The sequence below is a fragment of the Amphiprion ocellaris genome, chromosome 23 (assembly GCF_022539595.1).
Source record: "Amphiprion ocellaris isolate individual 3 ecotype Okinawa chromosome 23, ASM2253959v1, whole genome shotgun sequence".
Taxonomy (NCBI): domain Eukaryota; kingdom Metazoa; phylum Chordata; class Actinopteri; family Pomacentridae; genus Amphiprion; species Amphiprion ocellaris.
The window spans coordinates 21,150,357-21,173,653 of NC_072788.1; the positions used below are offsets into that span (position 1 = coordinate 21,150,357).

Genomic DNA, 23,297 nt, shown 5'->3' on the forward strand with positions numbered 1-23,297 from the left:
GAATGCAATTTTGAATAATCGTCAAAATTACACCATCCAGAAACTGTAAAAACTGGAAAAATTGTTGGATTTTCAACTTTCTGAGGGTCTTTGAATTTATCATGTGTGGCATTCAAATGCATGGAGGAAAATAACCAAATGATATCTTATCGAAATCACTTTATTCTACATGTTTCATTTAGAAATTCAGCAAAACTTAATTTGGTATAAACAAATTCTGTAAAAAAACAAAAAAATTTTAAGCTTCTCTGTGCAGCCAAAAACCTATTAGTGATTTAGCCGTGACCAAAAATCAAGTGGCAAAAATTCAGGAAGTTTTTGGCTGAACTGCCAGCTGTGCAGCGTTACACCGAGCAGAAAGGGGACATATGGAAACACGTTGGAGAGACTGATAGTAAAATAAAACATGCTAGATCAATAAAATAAATGCAGCATGGCTCAAAGGTGGTGTAGGTCAAGATGGTGGAAGATATATTCAGCATGGTGAAACATCTTTCTGGAGCTGAAATTTTAAACAGAGAAACTCAACCTTTCCCAGATACTTTCCCAAATATAATTTTCATTATCTATAGCTTATGAGAAACAAAAAAGTTTCAAACAAATCAGACATGGTTGATCGGAAAGTCCCTTATGGTTGAGGTGCAATGACCCAATCTGAATCAGATGCAAAACAACCATAAAGTGACACAAAATAACCACAAAGAGGCAGAGTGGCCATAAATACAGGCAAAATGGCATAAAATGAGCAAAACTCAATGCAAATAAGTACAAAGAGAAGCAAAAACTATTTAAAAAAAAAAAAAAGACATACAAAAGGACCAAAATGGGTCAAAATTTTTTTTGCAAACAGAAGTGACCAAACACATACAAAATGACAAAAAAATGACCACAAAGAGGAAAAAAACCCTGAAATTATACACAAAACAACCTTAAGAGATACAAAACAACTGCAAAAAGATCGAATCAGTGAAAGAAGATGCAAAATGAGCACAGGGGACAGAAAACAAAGACTGTAAAGAAATGCAAAATAACCATGAAAAGCCACAAAGTGCAGGTATTTTCAAGATGCACAGAAGTCAGGGAGTTTGACTCCACTTGTAAGACAATTAAAAAGTAGGTAGAGTTAACTGAGCTCCAAGTCTGTCTCCACGTCAATCTAATATTTTTGACTTTTTGAGATATTTACAGAGAGTGTAGAAACAGGACTGAGATTTGCCAGGGAATATGCAAATGTACAAAGGAATCCCAGGAAAAACACCAAAATGAAAATGGAATGTGGTCAGACATTAAGGGAAGGAGAAGTGCTCGATCACTTCTGGTTTTTAAGCCTGTGTGTGAGAAGCAGAGCAGCAAGTGAAAACTAAAATGATGCGCTTCTTTTCTTAGTTAAGACCAGTTATCTTTCTCAGAACTGAAATGAAAAAAAGCAAAGCTCCTGCTGAGGCTGGATTGTTTTTGGGAAACATAAACTGCCGCATCTTTATTGAGGAGAAATGAAACTGCAGTCAGATGGGGGGAAAAAAGACATCCTATAAAAACTGCTGGCTTGTCTGATATGTTTGAAAGAGGCAACACATACATTTTTTTATACATTTCTTTCTGCAGACCTGCTGCACATAATCACACAGTGTTAGTGTCTCACTGCCAGAGGGAAAAGAAAATGCTACAAGGTTAATTATTATTATTATTATTATTATTATTATTATTATTATTATTAACACTCTTAATGTCCATTCTTACTTGCACAAAATGCCAAAAACATGTAGCTCTTGTCTGTTTGCTTTGTCTAAAATGTATTATTTGTAGGGCACAAACATCAAAGTTTGTTTTTTACACCAAGACTGCAGGACTTCAGTTACTGAATGCGATGACAGCAGAAAAGTCGAGATGATATGATCTTAAAAAGCATAGAATCCCATTGAAATGGCAAATATTTGAACATTAAAAGTAGCAAAACTTCCAGTGAATCACGAAATTTAAAAAAAGAATTCTTAAATAAAAGAACAGTGCAGCAGAGCAAAAAACCAAACACTCACTTTGTAGATAATTTACTTAAGAAAATGTTTTAAAAGCCTACGTTGTGTTTATTTATAGTGACATGACTTAATAAAATACAGTGTTATTAGGAAACTCTGTACCAGTAAATAAACCCCATAGTTTTAAAACACATTACAATGACATAGAATTTACAGAAAAGTGCAAAAATAACTAGAATTGATATTCCAGTGATAATAGTATTTATTACAAAATGCTCTACCATCAGTATTTGTACTTTAATTGCACCTAAAATTGGAACTTTTATTGTTTAACATTCATATAAAAACATTTCTTTATGTATGTAGTTTTATAAAAACATGCTTATAAAATACAGTTTTATTAGCATTTATACATTTACAGAAAGATTTTAAAAAATAAGCTTAACTGACTAGAGCAGTAAATGCTAAAGTACTTTATCTGATTGTACTGTTAATATCCTAGGTGATACTGCTTTTTCTAGTATGCGAACAACAACAGCTTATAAGATCAGAAACCTGACTGATTTAAGCGCACGGAGAAATGTTTCTACGATCAGAAACACGTGTTTAAAATCGTACAACCGATTGAAAAATCTGGTGCATTTTTAAATTCTGCAGAATTAAAATCATTTGGATCCCACCAGAACTGATGACTGACCGGTGACACTCTGGAGGAACAACATACAGCAATAAACTCTCAGGATAGGAACAGTGTTGGTGCTAATTTAGCTTCCTGCATTTTCACATTGATAATGTGTAATGCTGCAATAGTAAAATAGCTTAGAGGCATTTTTAAGGATTTGTTTTTGTTCATAGGTGGCTACATACACTACCTGTCAACACTTTGGGGTCACCCAGACAATTTCATGTTTTCCATGAAAACTCCCACTTTTATCCATGTGTTAACATAACTGCACAAGGGTTTTCTAATCATCAATTAGCCTTTCAGCACCATTAGCTAACACAATGTAGCATTAGAACACAGGAGTGATGGTTGCTGGAAATGTTCCTCTGTACCTCTATGGAGATATTCCATTAAAAATCAGCTGTTTCCAGCTAGAATAGTCATTTACCACATTAACAATGTCTACACTGGATTTATCATTCATTTAATGTTATCTTCATTTAAAAAAAAAAAACTGCTTTTCTTTCAAAAATAAGGACATTTCTAAGTGACCCCAAACTTTTGAACGGTAGTTATAACTGGAATTAAGAGAGAATCACTTCTCCCGAATCGCTAGGGTTTTCCAATTATCTCACATGTAATATCTGAGTTTTATCATCTCTAATTACTATTACAGACATTGACGTCATTGTGACTGGTCAGAATCTATATCCATGATATCTTTAACGTCACTCTGAGCAGATCTCTGTAATCCAGTCTGGACTCAGACATCTCAAGCTTTATAAGAAATGCTCTTCACTGCACTTCCTCATCGCTCTTCACCTCCGGAGATCAGCAGCTCTGAGTCTTCAGAGAGATCTTCCAGGGGACTGAATCGGTTATGCGAAATGGTGTTTCTACGTTGCGTTTTGGCTCCACTTGACTGAGGCTGAGGCTCGGAGACACTCCTCGAACGTCCGCGATGCTTCTGCTGTGAGGCTGGCGGAGCAGCAGCAGCAGCTTTAGTAGTCAGAAGAGACGGACAGCTGCCATGAGTGCTTTTTTCTGTCGTCGGGCCAGGTGTCAGACATCTTTCTGATGGAGGGGATCTGGAGCCAATCGTAGAACGGCTGTGCTGCTGGATGAGACCCTGAAGGGTGAATTTCAGCTCCGCATTCTCTCTCAGCAGCTCAGCACATCTGTCATGGTTAGCCTGATTTACGTGGCAGCAACTTTCTGCAGAAAAAAGACCTCAGATGTCATCACATTCAGCTTTAGGCTACTTTGTCAGGAGATTTTGATGACCAAATGAATCCCTTACTTAGAAACTTAACTGATGCTTGATTGGCAAAGACAAAAAAACAAGTTTCCACCTGCTCTTGCACTAGTGACTTACCAAAGTTGGGATATTTTATGTACAGAACAGCAGCGATAAAACATATTAATCCAATTGTGACCACTGTAACAACAATCGGAATATTCTGAGTGCAGGATGTCTTGCAGATTTCTGTAATGACAACAAACATTGCACAAGAAAAATCTAATTTCAGAAATAATAGCATAATAATTGCAAGGGGAACACCTGAATAATTTATTTTCAATGCTGCTTTTTCAGTGCAGTTTTACCACTCTAAGAATTTAAAATATACAACATTCTATCCTGCCAAAATAATTCATCTTTGTGTAACCCGCCTAAAAAGGGGTTAACTAATAATCTTTATTCATTTCAATTATTATTTGTCCCTGTGTTGCGTTTTTGAGTCATTTGTATTTTTATTTTGAAAACCGGAAGTTTATTTTATAAAGAAACCGGAAGTAGTGCTCTGTAATACTCACTCTCGCCTAGCGAGTTAATACGTCTGGAGCCCAGGCTTCTGTTTTCTCCCGTGTGGGTGTTAAACGAGGGAAAAAGGTATGCAAACCTGGTTCTTTTTCTTTGACACTTCAAATTTAATTGTCAATGATGTAAACCTGTGTAATTTCATTTTAGAAGTCCGAGGACCGATAGGGAAGCATTGTGTTGCCCTGGTTTTCTGGTAGAAACCCCCTTCCTTGGTAAGCTAGCTCTGAAAAGTTCTCTGTGATTGTGTGTGTGGAAAACACCACGAGGTGAATGATGCTAGGCTTTTGCACATTTTATGTTGTTTCTGGTGAATGTATTTCATGTAAAATGAATTTATTTTATGGTTTAAAAAGAGAATTCATACAGATTTTGTATATTTCACTAAAATAGGCACTTTGTGAAACTTTTACACTGTTAAGCGCATGGTCATTTTCTTTTGTGATTAACTCACAGTGAAGTTCATTTTAAGTAAATTAACATGGTTAAAAGCAGCAAAGCTGTAATACATGTCAATGTTGTCATTTTAAAAACAATGTATTTCATTTATTTTCATTTTAAATGAAAAAGTTAAATGTTAAAAAGAGATACTACATGCTGAAAAAGTGAGTTATACGTATTACCTTAAAGGTAATGTGTCTTTCATAAATTAGTGAGTTCATAAGTAAAATGTGGTCCCATTATTAAAATTCACTGTAATTACTAAGGGTTAAAATGCTATATTTTGACTGTTTTGAATTGATTAATGGGAAAATAACAATTGTTACATTTTTGTAAACAATACTACTTCATTTTCCTAACTGAAATGGAAGTTTTAATGTTGTACAACACCTGGAAACCTATTTAGATTATTTTGCTCATATTATCCTGGATTATAAACCTGTTCTTCATACAGGTCAGGTCTTTTTGTGATGCAAGAAAGAATCGAGAAATACCAGTCATCCCACAAGGCGGACTGGCGATCCATTTGATGGCGAGCCTCCCATGACGAACTGTGGAAGTCCACCACACCGCTTAGCAAGTGGATCTGGTGGTAGGATCGTGCAAATCTTGTTGTCCAACAACAAGATACCCTTCCTGCATACTTACTCATGACTTTTGACTATTCCCCCTGACTTTTGACTTGAACAAATCTTGGATCGGCAAAGATCAGTACTCATAAGGAACACTTTGAAAAAGACAATTTATTTCATTTTTTTTGTTATTGGGCCCATGGTTCTGTGCACAGTATTTTTTGTACACTGTTAAAAATAATTTTTGCAAAACTAAAAGTTACAACTTTACCACTTTAAATCTGTGTTGCTTCGTTATTACTTAAACTCACAGCTCCTTACGAACCTAGTAGTGACGTGTACATACCTTGAAGTGGGTTACACGGTAAAACGTGGCGAGCCAGCCAGGAGCTTTGAGTTAAGTAATAACCTGGAGGCCCTTTCAACTAAAAGTGCGCACAAGTGTGAACTAGTATTTTTCCAAATTATGCCAAAATGGATGTGATTGAGAGAGAAGGTATAAAGGTTCCCAATGCAGTCATTGTATCAGGTTTGACAAATACTGAACTTGACGAGGAGATTTGTGAGTTTTTAAAGCAATTTGGGTCTATTGGCAGAGTAATCAAGGTTTCAGACAAAATGTCTGCGTTGTACGGTAAGGCTCTTATAGAGTATGCATCTGGTGCTGCTATGGAGACATTTGAGAAAGATTTACCTATGGATAAACTTTGTGATTCAGATAATACTGTTGTCTTTCACATTGAAGCCCTAGCTAGTGTATACTCAAGTGAAAAAAGTACCGATCTCACCAAAACTTTTCTGTCAGACCTGCAAAATGTTGCTAAACTCAGTGGAAAATCTTTTGAACTCCTGTTACAGGAGGAGCTAACAAGAATCTCTGGATTAATACAAGAACAAAGTGGGTCCGGCATACATCAGGACACATCCGTGGGATCAGCTGAAACACAAGTAGGCCCCATTTCTCCTGATGCCCCTCAAACAGACTTGGGCGCTGATGATCAAAATCTCAGTCTTGACCCACCTAACTCAACTTTCAGATCCCCAACAAATGTTATGCCCACTCAGGTAGGATCAGTCACCTCATTCATTCCATCTGCTGAACAACTTAACCCACCTGAGGTGCAGCGTGTAGTGGTTGAACACATTGTTAAAACTTCAGACCTCAATTCCCAGATACACGCACCTGCCAAACTCAGACCATTTTCTGGCAAAGTCCCATGCCCAAACTTTGAGGTTGATTATGACACTTGGAGAAGCAATATTGAGTGTCACTTGGCTGACCCTTCTGTTTCTACTGCACAAATGGTGAGACGCATTGTTGATAGTTTGCTTCCCCCTGCTGCTACTGTAGTCAAGTCACTTGGTCCCCATGCAAGTCCAAAAGCTTTTCTAGACCTACTTGACTCAGCTTATGCAACAGTGGAAGATGGGGATGAAATTTTCGCCCAGTTTCTCAATGTCAATCAAAATTCAGGTGAGAAACCTTCTAATTATCTGCAAAGATTGCAGACATTTTTGAACCGAATCGTAAAAATGAAAACCATTGCACCCCAAGATTCCGACAAGCAGCTCTTAAAACAGTTCTGTAGGGGCTGCTGGAACAATGCGCTAATTAACAATCTCCAGCTTGAGCAACGGAAATATAACCCGCCCACTTTTCCAGAGTTTTTACTCCTTTTACGCACAGAGGAGGACAAACAGACTGCAAAAGCGAACAGGATGAAACAACATTTGGGGTTCCAAAAACCAAAAGCTCAAGCCTCAGCGCAAGCGCATGATGCATATCTGGGAGACACCTATGAGTCATCTCAATCTTTCTCTGCCCAACCACAAGCTATGCAACAACTTCAAAAGCAAATTGTTGAGCTGCAGGCTCAAATCGCAGCTCTTTCGAATCCTAAACCACAACCATCAGCTGCAAACAAACCTGCAAAGAAAAAAGAGAAAGATAAACAAAAAGAGAAACCCGTCAGCAGAAAGACATCAACCCCAAAACTCACATCTGAAGCCACATACGGGACAGTTAAACCAAAGCCAAAACCATGGTACTGTTTTCGTTGTGGCGAGGATGGGCATATCGCCACAAGCTGTAATGATCCTCCAAATCCCACTTTAGTGAATGCGAAAAGAACTCTTTTAAAAGAGAGACAACAAGCTTGGGAAAAAGAGAATCCAGCTCCTGACAAAACTTTAAACTGAACTGTGTTTCTATTGAGGGACAAATGGAAACAAATCAAACTGGAAGTCCCATAACTGAACTAAAGACCAAACCGAAAGCTAAGTTAAAAGAACATAGAGTAACAAAATTCAAAACCTTACCTAAAGGACTTGTTGGTAGTAAGAGCACTGCTAATGTTAAAGTTAATGGCCTTGAGTGCAATTCATTACTTGATACAGGGTCTCAGGTAACGACCATGTCATTGTCCTTCTATAACAGTCACCTTTCCGATCATACTATTCATCCAGTTACGGACTTACTAGAGATAGAAGGAGCAAATGGTCAGTGTGTACCGTACCTGGGGTATGTCAAAGTTACACTCCAGTTCCCAGAAGAGTTCATTGACACTCAGCCTGAACTTGAGACTCTTGCTCTCATAGTGCCCGATGTTCGTTCCAATAGTCTCACACCATTGTTAATCGGAACTAACACTCTTGATCCACTTTACGAACAGTTCTGTGATGGCAACTCCTTTCAAAATAGTGCTTCTGTGGCTACCATCAAGTTCTGGAAAACCTTACAGATCAGACACAAGCAAAGTCAAGGATGGCCGAGTTGGCCTTGTCAACCTGAGAAATACTAACCCAAGTGTAATCCCTGCTGGTGGAAAGATAATGCTTGAGGGATATGCAGATATTTACAATATACACAATGAAAGTTGTGTCCTACTTGAGCAACCTACCATGTCATCCTTACCCGGGGGAATTTTTGTTGAATGTTGTCTCATTACCGTTCGAGAGTCTCCCCTTACAAAATACCTGTAGTGTAAGAAATGAAACTGATCGGGACATTTGGCCTGCCTGTTAGGTGTGTTATTGGTGAAACTTAGTGCTGTTAAAGAGTACTTTCAGCTCAGAACACCGTTAACAGCAGTAGCCCACCAACAGCCAACTAGCCAAACAGACAAGCAGCCAAATTCTGATTTAAGCTTTGACTTTGGAGAGTCAATGCCCGAGAAGTGGAGAGGCACGTATGACTGACAAGTTAAACACATTTTTCTGACGTATTCCCTCAGGGGGGGGTGGGGGGGGGGGGGGGGGGGGGGGGGGGGGGGGGGGGGGGGTGACGATCTCGACTATGGAGCATGCCACAAAGGTGAAACATTCCTATCAAACTAAAGGATGAAACGCACGTTCACACAACGCCCGCGTCCCATTCACCCACAAGACTATGATGCCAGTGAGGCGTCATTTGCAGTCTCTTCTTGAAGCGGGTATCATTCGCGAATCACAGTCCCCTTTTTCATCTCCAATAGTCATTGTCAAAAGAAAAACGGTGATGTCAGATTATGTGTGGACTATCGACGATGAACATGCAAACGGTCAAAGATGCGTATGCATTACCGAATCTTGAGAATCCTTTTCAGCCCTGAGTGGTTCTCAGTGGTTTTCAGTAATGGGACCTGAAAAGCGGCTACTATCAAATCGAAAATGACGGAGAGTGACAAAGCAAAGACCGCGTTTCGTGTGCCCCGCTAGGGTTTTGGAATGGAATCGCATGCCACAGGGGATCACGAAACGCGCCCAGCACTTTTCCAGCGCTTAATGGAAAAGTGCATGGGGGACATCAATTTGCGTGAAGTGCTTGTGTTCCTAGACGATATTATTGTCTTTTCAAAAACGCTAGAGGAACATGAGGCCCGTCCTTACAATGTCCTGTCCCGCTTGCGAGAGAACGGTTTAAGTTATCTCCTGAAAAAGTGCCGTTTCTTTCAAACTTCGGTCCGTTATTTAGGGCATATTGTATCACGAAAACGGAGTTGAGACCGATCCTCAAAGACTGAAGCCCTTAAGACCTGGCCCAAGACCTCAGACCCTTGAAAGACCTTAGGTCATTTCTTGGATTCTCAGGGTACTATAGAAGGTTTGTGGAGGGATATTCCTAAAATAGTAAAGCCCTTAAACCACCTCACAGCAGGGTACCCTCCCGTACGTAAAGGCGCTTAAAATCACCCAACCTAGCCGCTAAGTACCATAACCCCAGAGAACCTTTCAGGAGAAAGGTGGACCCAGGTTTGCAAGATTGCTTTTGACCGGATCATTGAAAAGTTAACTTCTGCGCCAGTCCTAGGATTTGCAAAATCCCAGATTGCCTTATGTTGTTCATACTGACGCGAGCACAACAGGCCTTGGCGCAGCGTTATACCAAGAACAAGACGGCCAGACCCCGTGTCATTGCGTATGCGAGTCGAGGTCTTTCGCAGTGTGAAGCCCGCTATCCTGCCCATAAGTTGGAATTTTTAGCGTTAAAATGGGCTATCACAGAAAAATTCCACGACTATTTATATGGCAAACGTTTTCACAGTCATTACCGATAACAACCCTTTGCGCTACATCCTAACGAAAGCCAAACTAGACGCTACTAGTTATCGCTGGTTAGCAGCCTTGTCTACATTCACTTTTGACATCAAGTATCGCGCAGGCAAGCAAAATCAGGATGCCGATGGCCTATCAAGGAGGCCACATGGTGAACTAGTCAGCGACAGTGCATCTCAAGAGGAATGTCAAAGAATCCATGACTTCACTTCACACCATCTCGCACCTGTGAACGTTGTCCAAGCCACATGTCAACTTTACACTGTATTTCAAAATGACCCTGAACTGTTCCCATGTTACATCGAGTCACTTGCCGTGCACCCAGATGCTATCCCCTCAGATTTTGCTGATGATGAAAATCTTAGTGGTCTTTCCACCGTTCCTAAGTACAGTAAGGAAGAGATAGCTGCACTACAGCGAACAGATCCGGCAATTAATGTTGTCATACAGTCGTGTGAGTCAGGAGCACCTGTATCTGCTAGTGTCATCTGCCCCGAACTTCAGCTCATGCTCAAAGAAATGAGTCGCTTTGAAATGAAAGACAGTCTACTGTATAGGAAAAAAACAGTGCGAAAAGAAAACAGTTTACCAGCTTGTCCTCCCTAAAGCCTTGAGAAACGCTGTGCTTCATAGCCTACATGATGAGATGGGCCATTTAGGAGCCGAAAGAACTCTTGAGCTAACGAGATCTCGCTTTTATTGGCCAAAGATGTCTCTCGATGTCGAGTCAAAGATCAAAAGCTGTCCAAGGTGCATTAAAAGAAAAAGACAACCTGACAAAGCTGCACCATTAGTCAATATACAGACAAGTCGCCCCATGGAACTCGTCTGTATGGACTTTTTGTCCATCGAACCTGACAGCCATAATTTCAAGGACATTCTGGTCATAACTGACCACTTTACGAAATATGCAACTGCTATCCCAACTCGAGACCAAAAAGCCCTAACTGTAGCCAAATGCCTATGGGAGCAGTTCTTTGTTCATTACGGGTTCCCCGAGCGTCTCCACAGCGATCAAGGCCGCGACTTTGAGTCACAAGTCATCAAAGAGTTGTGTGCCTTGGTCGGTACAAAGAAAGTAAGAACGAGCCCCTACCATCCCCGCGGTAACCCAGTCGAGCGGTATAACCGAACGTTGCTCGGTATGTTGGGTACGCTCAAGGACAAAGAAAAAAATAGGTGGCGTGAATATGTCCGACCTCTCACTCATGCGTATAATTGCACAAGGAGTGATGTCACTGGGTTTTCGCCCTATGAGTTAATGTTCGGGCGCCAACCTAGACTGCCCATAGACATTGCGTTTGGTCTACCAGTTAAGAAAGATCCGGGCATGTCTCACTCGCAGTATGTGAGAAATCTTAAGACATATTTGAGAGAAAGTTATCAGTTAGCATCTGCTAATGCAAAGAAAATAGCTGACAAAAACAAACGTAGATTTGACATGCGAGTAAGGGAGTCAACACTGGACATAGGTGACAGAGTCCTAGTGCGTAACCTTCGTTTTCGCGGCAAACATAAACTAGCCGATCGGTGGGAGTCCACCATTTATATTGTTCAAAAGAACCCTGGAGATGTACCTGTGTACACTGTCTGTCCTGAGGGTCAGGAAGGACCCTTGCGTACACTCCATCGTGATTTGTTGCTCCCTTGCGGATTTCTTTCAGAGGAGGATGAGGAAATGGAAAAGCCAAAGCAAGCCACAAAACCCAAAACAAGGCAAACTACCATCTCTCATGATGAAAATCCCCCTGATTCTGACGATGAAGGTGACTATAGTCCAAGGTACTATCCTAAAACAATCGAGACAACTACAACAATCATCCAACAAAAAAATGTCAACTCAAACGCAAATGCTAAAAATGAGCATAAAGCAAATGTTGAGAAAACTGCCAACTTACCTACGGACTTACCCCCTGAACTCCTGGGTCAACCTGTGGAAAAGGAAAGGACAAACCAAAGTGGAAACCTACCGGATGAGACACAATATGAAAACCTGAATGGACCTTTACCGGATATGACAGAAATTGAACTGGAATCTGAAAATGGAAAAGAATGTGAAACTCCTGAAATGGAACATGAAACAGACAATTCCTCTCAAACCGAAACTTCGGAGAGAGTTGAACAGTCCAAAGAAACTGAACAAAGACAATCTACGGAAATGAACAATACCGATCAAGATCTAGCTGATCGTGATATTCCCAATCATCAGACTGCTGATCAAACACGAAGATCTGAACGTTTGAGAAAGCCACCTGCTAAGTTTACATACCCACAACTTGGCATACCCTTGATTTCATTTGCACAAACTATTCTTGATGGATTTAACAAAGCCTTAGTTGAAACATTTGAAGGATCTTCCACTCTTGTAAGAACATGAAGGGACTCATGTTAATTAAGAGGGGGAGGATGTAACCCGCCTAAAAAGGGGTTAACTAATAATCTTTATTCATTTCAATTATTATTTGTCCCTGTGTTGCGTTTTTGAGTCATTTGTATTTTTATTTTGAAAACCGGAAGTTTATTTTATAAAGAAACCGGAAGTAGTGCTCTGTAATACTCACTCTCGCCTAGCGAGTTAATACGTCTGGAGCCCAGGCTTCTGTTTTCTCCCGTGTGGGTGTTAAATTCAATTTTCAATTCAATTTTATTTATATAGCGCCAATTACAGTCAAATTGTCTCGAGACGCTTTACAGAACCCATATGCCTGACCCCCAGAGCAAGCCAAAAGGCGACAGTGGCAAGGAAAACACCCTTTTAACAGGGAAAAAAAACCTCGAGCAGAACCCGGCTCTAATGTGGGGGGACCCATCTGCCTGCTGGCCGGGCGGGTTGAGAGGGACAGAAGAGGTAGAGAGGTAGAGATAGAGGGATAGAAGTAGAGGGGTAGAGGTAGAGAGGTAGAGATAGAGGGATACAGATAGAGGGGTAGAGATAGAGAGGTGGGGGGGTGGGACACAAGGACCATAAAACACAGCCACACATCTGAAGCATCTAGCATCCAGCTCTGGGACCAGGGACACTCGGAGAAAGGACACAGAAAGAAACAGAGTGAATGTAATGCAATAATGGTATATATAGTAAATACATAGGTAGTTAGAGAAGGGCTCAGTGCATCAAGAGAGGTTCCCCAGCAGCCTAGGCCTATAGCAGCATAACTAGGGGCAAACTAAAGGGACGTCAAGAGGGGAAGTCAGTTGTGCAAAACGAGGGAAAAAGGTATGCAAACCTGGTTCTTTTTCTTTGACACTTCAAATTTAATTGTCAATGATGTAAACCTGTGTAATTTCATTTTAGAAGTCCGAGGACCGATAGGGAAGCATTGTGTTGCCCTGGTTTTCTGGTAGAAACCCCCTTCCTTGGTAAGCTAGCTCTGAAAAGTTCTCTGTGATTGTGTGTGTGGAAAACACCACGAGGTGAATGATGCTAGGCTTTTGCACATTTTATGTTGTTTCTGGTGAATGTATTTCATGTAAAATGAATTTATTTTATGGTTTAAAAAGAGAATTCATACAGATTTTGTATATTTCACTAAAATAGGCACTTTGTGAAACTTTTACACTGTTAAGCGCATGGTCATTTTCTTTTGTGATTAACTCACAGTGAAGTTCATTTTAAGTAAATTAACATGGTTAAAAGCAGCAAAGCTGTAATACATGTCAATGTTGTCATTTTAAAAACAATGTATTTCATTTATTTTCATTTTAAATGAAAAAGTTAAATGTTAAAAAGAGATACTACATGCTGAAAAAGTGAGTTATACGTATTACCTTAAAGGTAATGTGTCTTTCATAAATTAGTGAGTTCATAAGTAAAATGTGGTCCCATTATTAAAATTCACTGTAATTACTAAGGGTTAAAATGCTATATTTTGACTGTTTTGAATTGATTAATGGGAAAATAACAATTGTTACATTTTTGTAAACAATACTACTTCATTTTCCTAACTGAAATGGAAGTTTTAATGTTGTACAACACCTGGAAACCTATTTAGATTATTTTGCTCATATTATCCTGGATTATAAACCTGTTCTTCATACAGGTCAGGTCTTTTTGTGATGCAAGAAAGAATCGAGAAATACCAGTCATCCCACAAGGCGGACTGGCGATCCATTTGATGGCGAGCCTCCCATGACGAACTGTGGAAGTCCACCACACCGCTTAGCAAGTGGATCTGGTGGTAGGATCGTGCAAATCTTGTTGTCCAACAACAAGATACCCTTCCTGCATACTTACTCATGACTTTTGACTATTCCCCCTGACTTTTGACTTGAACAAATCTTGGATCGGCAAAGATCAGTACTCATAAGGAACACTTTGAAAAAGACAATTTATTTCATTTTTTTTGTTATTGGGCCCATGGTTCTGTGCACAGTATTTTTTGTACACTGTTAAAAATAATTTTTGCAAAACTAAAAGTTACAACTTTACCACTTTAAATCTGTGTTGCTTCGTTATTACTTAAACTCACAGCTCCTTACGAACCTAGTAGTGACGTGTACATACCTTGAAGTGGGTTACATTTGTCAAAATAACACCACTGTGTTAAATCATGCATTATTGGACACCCCCAAATAAATGAGCCCAGAAAATCTAGCTTTACTCATCGTGAACCTGCAACCCAGAATAACATGTCACACAACAAAATCTGGACTCAAGTATTTTTAGGGCAATTCAGGTGTTAATTTCATGTTGTTTAGTTTTAGCTGATTCTTTGCATCATTAAAAATTGGACTGTTATCCGCCCGTCTTTGATTGTGTGCCCACATCTTTTATTTTCTTATTGGGCTACACTGTAAATGAGACTTCCATTGCTCAATGTACAATGAAAAAAAAGTTTTAAATGAATTAATAAATATTTGAACATGATTTTAAAAAGCTGTAGCTTTGGGATAGGGTTAGAAACATTACAGATAAGAGTTCAACTAGACAAAAACAACAGCTTTATGATAATGACTGAAACAAACTGTGCGTAGAAAGTTTTCACCCACATTTAGAATAGAAATAAAAATTAAATGAAGCAACGTGTTGAACAGAGAGAGACAGTTTTAGCTAACAGCTGATACAGGTCTTAAAACGCCAGTGTACCTGGTATGTAAATCTTTGTGTCTCTGATCTTATTCATCTCAGAATGGAGAACTCTGCATGTGATGCTGTAAAGAAAGACAAGTGTAAGTTCAGTCAGTTTTCTTTCTCTTCACTATCTGGAAACATTACCCATTTAGCTGAGATTAATCTAAACTTGCCGTAAGTTTGAATATTAACCTGAAATTGAACCTGTTGGCAGCAGTCATTCTCCTTGTGATGCTGAAACATTCCCCGGTGTGTGGAACTGTTTTGGGATTTTCAGCACTCATCTCCTTTCCCTGATCATCCAGAAACACTATCTCAGGTGGCGACGACCTGCAGTGTTTCAGCTCACACTGCACAGTCAGGACACCGTCCTCACCTTGAACGACCGAGAGCTTCGGCTCAGAGACGGCACCTGCGGAAATTATTCAAAAATGCTGTGTTTGAAACTTCCAAAGAAGAAAAACAAAAAAAGGTGGTTTAAATCATATTCATCATCACTGTGGACAACAATTCAAATAGGGTACATTATGTGAGCTTTGTGAAAGATGAAAATAATGAAAGGATTTGCATTTGGTCAAAAATACAAAAAAAGTTAATTTTTAGAATGTTTACTCTCGAGTTCAATGAGAAGAAACTAGGCGCTAAATGTGTAGCAATGGCTCAACAACTGAACAGCTCTGCAATGCATTAGGAAAATATACTGTATCCAAATTGCTCCTTCATTTTCCATAGATGATCAATAACCATGTTGTAAAGCTCCAGGAAATATTGTCTGAAATGTAGTGTTAGAGTGTACTGCGGCTTCACAAGCTCAAAAAAAAAAAAAAAAAGAAAAGAAAAAACCTGTATTCTCTACATGCATGTCAGAAAATGTCGTGTAGATCAGTTGTAGTTCCCAGTTGTTCCACCAGGTGGAGCCTCTTACTGTTTAATACTGTAAAGACCAGAGGAGGCAGACTCCAGTCAGTTCATGTTGACAAGCAGAAAGCATTGTGGGGGTTTAGCTAGCAACAGGCACTAATACAAAGACTCCCAGTGTTCTTTTCTGACGTACTGGAACCTTTGTGGTCCAAATAATGTGCCTGTTCACTACAACAGCACTGGATAAATGTCCACATCAACTAATCTATTATTGACTGATAACGTGGATTATTGAATTAGCAAACCATTCAAAATTTGCATCTTTAGTGTCCTGCCACACAGTTTCTACTGGTTACTGGTTACACATCCTGTCTGGGTGCCTATGAAAGTGCACTGTGTTCTTGTTCTGGTCACAATCACCGGGTTTGACATTTCTTAACAGGATATTATAAGCTGGAAACTGCAGTGTTTGTGTTGCAGCATTTGTATAAATCATTAAAAATACACAGTGAGCATCCTTATGATCTTTACATGTCTAAAACAAGCTAAATTTAACAGAGGGTACAATAGTTTTGTGAGGTGCAGCTCTGGTGTGCAGACCTGCTGCTCTCAGGAGGTTTTTATTTTAGAAATTCCAGACTGCTAAGGTGAAACTTTCTGGAAATACCAACAGTAATGGCCCTGCCATAATTCTGATGCCTGCTGATAACTGGAGTTCCTGATCTGCAGGATTTCATGCATTGCACTGCTGCTGACTGGACAAAGACAAGAACAAGTAGGTTTACAGGTGTTCCTAATAAATTGATTGGTGAATGTGAAAAAACAAAACTGTTGTTCTCCCTTAAATTAGCAGGAAGTTACTGCTGTGAACCAACAAATTGCTTGCATAATGCTCCATGTTGGCAAATTGTTGCTTTTCACAGGGCTTGGCTGAAAGTACTAAACAAACAAGATATGTTCAGACTAGACAGATATTGGTTTTTCAGATATATCAATTTCACAATGCGGAAATTCCAGCCTAGGACTGAGGTAATTTAGAAATACTGTTAAACAGTTTATGTAGTGGGTTAGAACATTTGATGAGTTAATTGTACCAAATTAAGATTCATGCTTACATGATATTTTTGAATGTTTCAAAACACCTCAGTATTATTGTCAGTATCCAGTAGACAGAACCAGACTAGCTGTGTGCCCATTGTTCAACCCTTTACATAAAGCTAAGCTAACTGCTAGCACTAGTTTCAGATGTAACAGGTCGACTAGACAGCAGTATCAATCTCCTCGACTAACCTCAGCTTCGTTTTTAGATTTAGAACACTAGAATATCGTCAGGCCTATCACGCATACATCTACAGTGTTTGACAGGACGCACCAACAACCAGCTCCAGCGTTGAGACGACCTTCCGTTGCTTCTTCTGCAGAACCATGCACTGATACCTCCCCTCATCAGAAGGCTGCAGGTTGGAAATCCTCAGCGAGAGGTTTCCATGCTTCAGTTCAGTCATGAGCAGGTTCGTCCTGAACCGGAAGTCCAGATGCTTCATCTCGAAGGTCTCACAGCCGTCCCGATACAGGAAGATGATGTTCGGAGACTGACCGTCTTTGGACCACTCGATTGTGGGCAGATCATCACTGAGAGTGACATTGCAGGGCAGAATGACAGATTCACCCACAATGGCCATGATCTTCTTTGGTTTATTATGTGTTGAGGCATCTAGGAAGACAATAAACACGAAGCATGTTAGGAGTGATTATATTTTTTCAGTCAAATCCCACAAATAGACAATAGTATCATCTGTTTGGCCCAAACCAGGCTATTCTTTCACATCAGTGGACCAAAGATATGATTTGGATGACAAGTTCTGATATGACCATGAACACACCACAATGGCTCACCTACGACTCGGCTCAAACATTATAAAAACTTTTCTGCGCTACACATTGGTGTGTTATATTATTGGTGTAATTCAGTCAAACAAGTTGGAACTAGAAATTGATTCTGAAGATGAATAAGGATTTTAAAAAGCTGCACATTGACAGGACTGGTTGCTCTGGTTTGTTTCATATGAAACCCCAAAGGTGTGATCCATGTTTCTGAGGCTGTTGTTGCTACAGTGCAGTCTTTAGGTGGAAATACTCTCAACAAAAACAAAAAAACAACTCAACTTTTACTGAGAGGCGTTTCTTGAACAGACCGGTGTAGCAAAAAAAAAAAGCTGTCTGCAGGTGATGACAAAGACAAATGAGAAGAGGTAGAAACACTGAAGATTCCTGAGCGGGGAGCAGCGACTTTGTCATTCTAACACAATCTGTACTGTGAAACAGCAGCATAAACTACTTTAATCTTTCTGTTAGCTTTGAGGATGTGGGAATGGTTTTGGTGGAACAATAAAGGTGAGAACTGTCATTGAAACGCAAACCTTGGTCAAAAATTGTCATTTTCAGCATGTTGGTTGCTGCTTCCTGTCATTTTCTGCAGTGAAGGAAATTTTTAAAACAGATAGTGAAGGAGGAGAAAGTTGGGCAGCAGACTACATCTATTTCAAGACAAGTTAGTGCTCAAATACTATATTCATATCACTCCATATTAAGGCTGCTATTCCTGCTGACCTCGACCCACATCAATCTGCATACAGGGCAAACAGGTCAACGGAAGATACCACCATCACATCTCTCCACACTGCCCTCATACACCTGGAAGGAAGTAACTTCTATGTGACAATGCTGTTCGTGGATTTCAGCTCTGCCTTTAATACAGTTCTCCCTCACAAACTGGCTATGAAGTTGAGCAACCTTGGGCTCGGCAGCTCACTGTGCTCTTGGATATTGGACTTCCTCAGCAACAGACCCCAAAACATCAGGATCAGAGACCACATCTCCTCATCCTGAATACTGGCACTCTTCAAGGGTGTGCCTTCAGCCCCCTCATCTACTATCTGCTCTCCTGTTCACTCCAGCAACACCATCGTTAAGTTTGCTGATGACACCACCATCATAGCACTGACTACAGACAATGATGAATCAGCCTACAAGGGAGGAGGTCCAGCATCTGCAGCGATGGTGTCACCATAACAACCTTAACCTTAACACCGGAAAAACCAAGGAGATGGTCTTGGACTTTAGGAGATCCAAGTAAATGGAGCATTCCGCCCTCTAAATTGATGGAGAGGAGGTAGAGAGGGTGGAGAGCTTCAGGTTCCTCTGGGTCCACACCTCAGAAGACTTCACATGGTCCACCCACATCTCACACCAGGTGGGGAGGGCCCAACAGAGACTGTACTTCCTCAGGAAGCTGCGTCAGGCTCATCTCCCTGAAAAGCTGCTCACAAACTTCTATCGCTCCACCATTGAGAGACTCCTAACCTACTGCTGTACAGTGTGGTTCACCTGCTGCCCTGCAGAGGACAGGAAGGACCTGCAACGGGTGGTGAGAGCAGCAGAGTGGGTGATTGGGACCACACTACCTCCTCTCCAAGACATCTACACCGGCAGACTTCAGAGGAAAGCCAGGGGAATCACCCTCTGGCTTATTATAGTTTATTTTTTTCTTTTTTAAAATATATTTTTCATATAAAAAAGTGCCAGTAACTGACATCAGTCAGAAGTTTGGAAAAAAAACCCTCCACTTCCTCTCAAACCAGTGGTGTCCTCACACCCAGGAAACTCTCTTAGAGCCAAAATCAACAGACTCAAAAACAGCTTTTAACCACAAGCTGACAAATGTCTGCATCCTCCCCCCGAATGACATTATCACATGCGTGCAATTCATACGTGCAATAATGATGTGTAGAGCAGGTCTCTAACCACAAACTGTTTCCACACTGTATATTTTGTTCTTATATTTCAGTTGTATACATTTTAACTCTGTGTGTACTATTGTCTTATATAGTTTATTTTTTATGCTGCTATGTGCAGAGTGCTAAACTTATTTTAAGTTTTTTGTAACAGTGACAATAAAGACCTATTCTATTCTATACTTAAGTAGTAGAAGTTGGTGCTCCACTACATACCAATTAGCATGTAGCATGTAATAGATTCAGATCAGATTCACTTTATTGTCATTGCAATAAGTGCAACGAGAGGTAAGGTGCAGGCCATACAGTGCAAAATCCAAAATATATATAAAAGCTTTGTAATAATAAAAACAAAAACACAAAATGACAAGATGGATTTAAATTAAAAAGGCACCGTTAAAACACGGGTTGAGGTATTTACATAAGAGCAGAGATAATAGTAAAACATAGAGTAGTTCTACAAGAGCACTTTCAGTTTTAATAATCTATGGTTGCTGCAGCGTACCGATGGCTGTCTCAGAAACACAGATTCAGACTTTCAGGATTTCATACAAAACAAACCTAAGGAACCGATCCTGTCAAGTTTCTGTATCATCATTCAATCACTCACTCATACTTACCTATAAATCAAAGTTCAACCAAATCAAAAGCAGATCTTTAACCCTTCAAAAATATCTGTTTTTGTGATTAATTTGAACAAAAGCACTCTAGGAGGGTGATCACTTGAGCTGAACCCAATTTCATGCACAGCAATTTCACAAAGGTGCACAAAACAACACCTGAAACCAGCCAAAACCCAGCATATGTAATCATAGCCATAGTGTAGTATTGTCACAGAATTAGTCAAAGCAGGAATAACCACAACAGTAGTCAGACAATGCGTAGCTGTCATGATATTACTGTAATATAATCAGGAACAGTAACAACAGTGTTTATACTGATAGTATTAATAGTTTTTTAACACAGTGAATAAACTTGGCCAGCTACTGAAAGAGATATTCACAAGCTGCAAGTCAAAACGGTGAGTCATTCAGTAAATGTTTCAGCGGTGATGCAGAAACTTCCCATGTAAAAGTACACCGTGCTGAGCTTAAACAATGAGTTCAAAAACCGGTTCATTATCAGGAAGAAACATCAACTCAATGATCTTTCATCATTTCGCATGTTATTTCTGACTCATGAATCAGAAATCTGAAAGAACAACAGGCCAGGTTGCGTTTTGAGCTGAACGTCTATGAAGCGGCGTCCTTTTTTCCACTTTTCACAGTATTAGTACATTCATCTGCATCTAATGCAGCAACACTACACTACAGTGAAGTTATTGAATTTTATGACTAATAAAACAACAATAAAACAATAAAAACTCCTTAAAATTCAGATCTTGTATTCAGTGTCAAACCAAGAGTTGCAGTATGACCAGCAGGAGACAATTTATGGCTTCAGTAAATTTGGTGACACTACAGTGTATAAAAGTTAAGTAATTGAATATTTGTGTAGTGTCTCTCTTCGCTGTTGCAGCGGTTTTGCTATTTGCAGACGGTCCCTGTTCACTCGTTGCACAGCCAGCTGCTCATAGACATCAATGTTATTTCTGTAGCTTGAAAGACAGCGACTTCTGATAAAACTGGCCTTGTAGCACATTGTCTAGCTTACAACGATGGGAAAGAGGCATTGTTTATGTTTTTACAACGTATATCTCATGAGTTATTGATGCCGGAAGTCCGAATCTGTGAATATCTTGCCAACTTTACCGAACTACACGGTACCACCCTGGATAAAAAATTATGCATTTTCCTCCCCATTTTCAAGAGCCAAAAACTAACAATTCAGCCTCTGTTGGATCGACTCAATCATTTATATGTTCTGGAAACTATTCAATCTGTGTCCTCACTTGCTTTCATGGCATTTAAATTTATATTTGTGAAGATATTGCATCCTAAATATGGCTAAAATAATAAACAAAATGGAGAATTTCCAAAGTATGAAAAAATATGAAACCCTCAAAATTCATTTTAAAGGTTTTAGAGAACTTAGTTTTGCCCCCGTAAATCTGACCGAAATCTGAAACATTGTTCCTTGATTTGCACCTTGAAATGGCAGGTTGGTTTGCACAACTGTGAAAAAACCGCAAGATAAAGTTCCAGTAAGGTGAGAACATGTGAAACACGGTTCACTTCCTCATCTGTGACTTCTAAGGAAGCATTCATTCTCCGCTCGTCACATGCATGACTTCTGGTAATAAAGACGTCATTTAACAGTTTATTTGTCTTACTGTCTCATAATTATGAGATAAGCTGTCAAATGTTATGTCATGTAAACGCAACACGCCTTCGTCACCTCAGCTGCTCTCTGAATTACCGTTTTTTGCTGCGCACCATTTGAATTTCTGCAAACTTCCACTGAATAAGTGAAGCGATTATAAAAACCCGATGATTCTAGGGTGAGTTCTGTAACCAGCGAGACATTTTCCAGTAATTATGAGATCAGATCTCCAGAAACTGACAGATTGATCTCGGTCTCAGCTGCAGAAACACATTCAGAAGTTTAACAGAAAACCAGAAACTCACCTGTGGAGCCAGAAAACACCGCAGCGACCAGAAAAACGCACGAGCGAAAAGAAAAGAAAAGAGAAAGGCGGAAAAGTTGATGATGCTGCTTCATGTTCACGTTCTGACATTGAAGCGGTGATGTTACGCTCGAGCCAGTTTTAGTGATGGTCCTCTGATACCCGAGGCTTCGACACATGCGCTGTAGCTCATGAAGCAAACCTATCGAGTCACTGTGCCGAGGCGTGGTTTGGTCACGTGACTCGTGACGTTTGAATCACTTCAGTGACGTTTGAAGCACTCAACTGCTTCAAATCATCTGATTGGTTCGGTTTGTTATGTGAATCACTCAGCGGGATCGAGTGTTCCGGGATAGGAGATCCCTATTTAGTGTTGTTCATTTGAATTGTTTTTCGCAGAATAGATTGGTTTTTTTGCTGTTGTTTTTGCTTTGAGAGTTAGTAGTATGTCAGATTTCGTATTTCGTAGAAATATATATATATATATATATATATATATATATATATATATATATATATATATATATATATATATATATATATATATATATATATATATATATATATACATTTATATATATATTCCCAACTCACCACCCCCATGCCACAACACCTGGCACAGAACCTTGTCAGGTGCTTAGCTGACAGACTACAAACCAAAGAAAAGAACAGTTCACTGACTGTTGCTACACTTGTGGCTCTGCAGTTCAAAACTTTTGGATTCACCAATCAGAGTGGCAGCCAGTGTGAAAGAACGTTTAATAACAGAATGCACAACAATTAACATAAAGAATACCAAGCAGCAGTCATCTACGTCACAAGCACCACCACAGCCTCGTCCTCCACCACCAGCAGCACCTTCCACAGCTATTCTTTTTCTCTTCTGAATAGGGAATGACTGACATTTCTGGTGATGATGATGATGATCTTCAATATTTTTCAGTTCAACTGTGGAGCCTATTAGACGAAGACGCAAGTCGAGCCTGGCAAATGCAAAGCG

General features: G+C 39.8%; 2 protein-coding genes and 1 long non-coding RNA gene across 5 annotated transcripts; 2 read left to right on the plus strand and 1 right to left on the minus strand.

Moving 5' to 3' along the window:
* Positions 1-144: 144 nt before the first annotated feature.
* Positions 145-22,498, minus strand: LOC111578240 (V-set domain-containing T-cell activation inhibitor 1-like). Of its 2 annotated transcripts, XM_055007908.1 has the most exons (6): positions 22,299-22,498; positions 17,310-17,651; positions 15,281-15,488; positions 15,092-15,156; positions 4,016-4,126; positions 145-3,855 (listed from the first exon to the last, which is right to left on the minus strand). In XM_055007908.1, exons 1-6 carry the CDS (start codon positions 22,474-22,476, stop codon positions 3,449-3,451), a joined length of 1,311 nt encoding a protein of 436 aa, XP_054863883.1. In that variant the 5' UTR covers positions 22,477-22,498; the 3' UTR covers positions 145-3,448. The 2 variants fall into 2 exon arrangements, with proteins under 2 accessions (XP_054863883.1, XP_054863884.1); XM_055007909.1 differs by lacking the exon at positions 4,016-4,126 and having other exon boundaries at positions 22,299-22,497.
* Positions 4,308-8,167, plus strand: LOC129348170 (paraneoplastic antigen Ma3 homolog). 2 transcript variants are annotated; one of them, XM_055007905.1, is made up of 3 exons: positions 4,308-4,531; positions 4,610-4,674; positions 5,355-8,167. In XM_055007905.1, the coding sequence occupies exon 3, from the start codon at positions 5,947-5,949 to the stop codon at positions 7,669-7,671; it is 1,725 nt and encodes a 574-aa protein (XP_054863880.1). In that variant the 5' UTR covers positions 4,308-4,531; positions 4,610-4,674; positions 5,355-5,946; the 3' UTR covers positions 7,672-8,167. The 2 variants fall into 2 exon arrangements, with proteins under 2 accessions (XP_054863880.1, XP_054863881.1); XM_055007906.1 differs by having other exon boundaries at positions 4,610-8,167.
* On the plus strand, positions 12,982-14,443 carry LOC129348171 (uncharacterized). Its single transcript, XR_008600653.1, has 2 exons — positions 12,982-13,365; positions 14,046-14,443. It is a non-coding gene; the product is annotated as an uncharacterized LOC129348171 (long non-coding RNA).
* Positions 22,499-23,297: the final 799 nt, after the last annotated feature.

Excerpts from the sequence above, each read along its gene's own strand:
- LOC129348170 (XM_055007906.1), top strand. The coding sequence starts at position 5,947 with ATGGATGTGATTGAGAGAGAAGGTATAAAGGTTCCCAATGCAGTCATT.
- LOC111578240 (XM_055007908.1), bottom strand. The coding sequence starts at position 22,476 with ATGTGTCGAAGCCTCGGGTATCAGAGGACCATCACTAAAACTGGCTCG. Across the intron at positions 15,489-17,309 it reads AACGCTGGAGCTGGTTGTTG|GTGCCGTCTCTGAGCCGAAG; the intron begins GTGCGTCCTGTC and ends TAATTTCCGCAG. Across the intron at positions 4,127-15,091 it reads CACAAAGATTTACATACCAG|AAATCTGCAAGACATCCTGC; the intron begins GTACACTGGCGT and ends TTGTCATTACAG.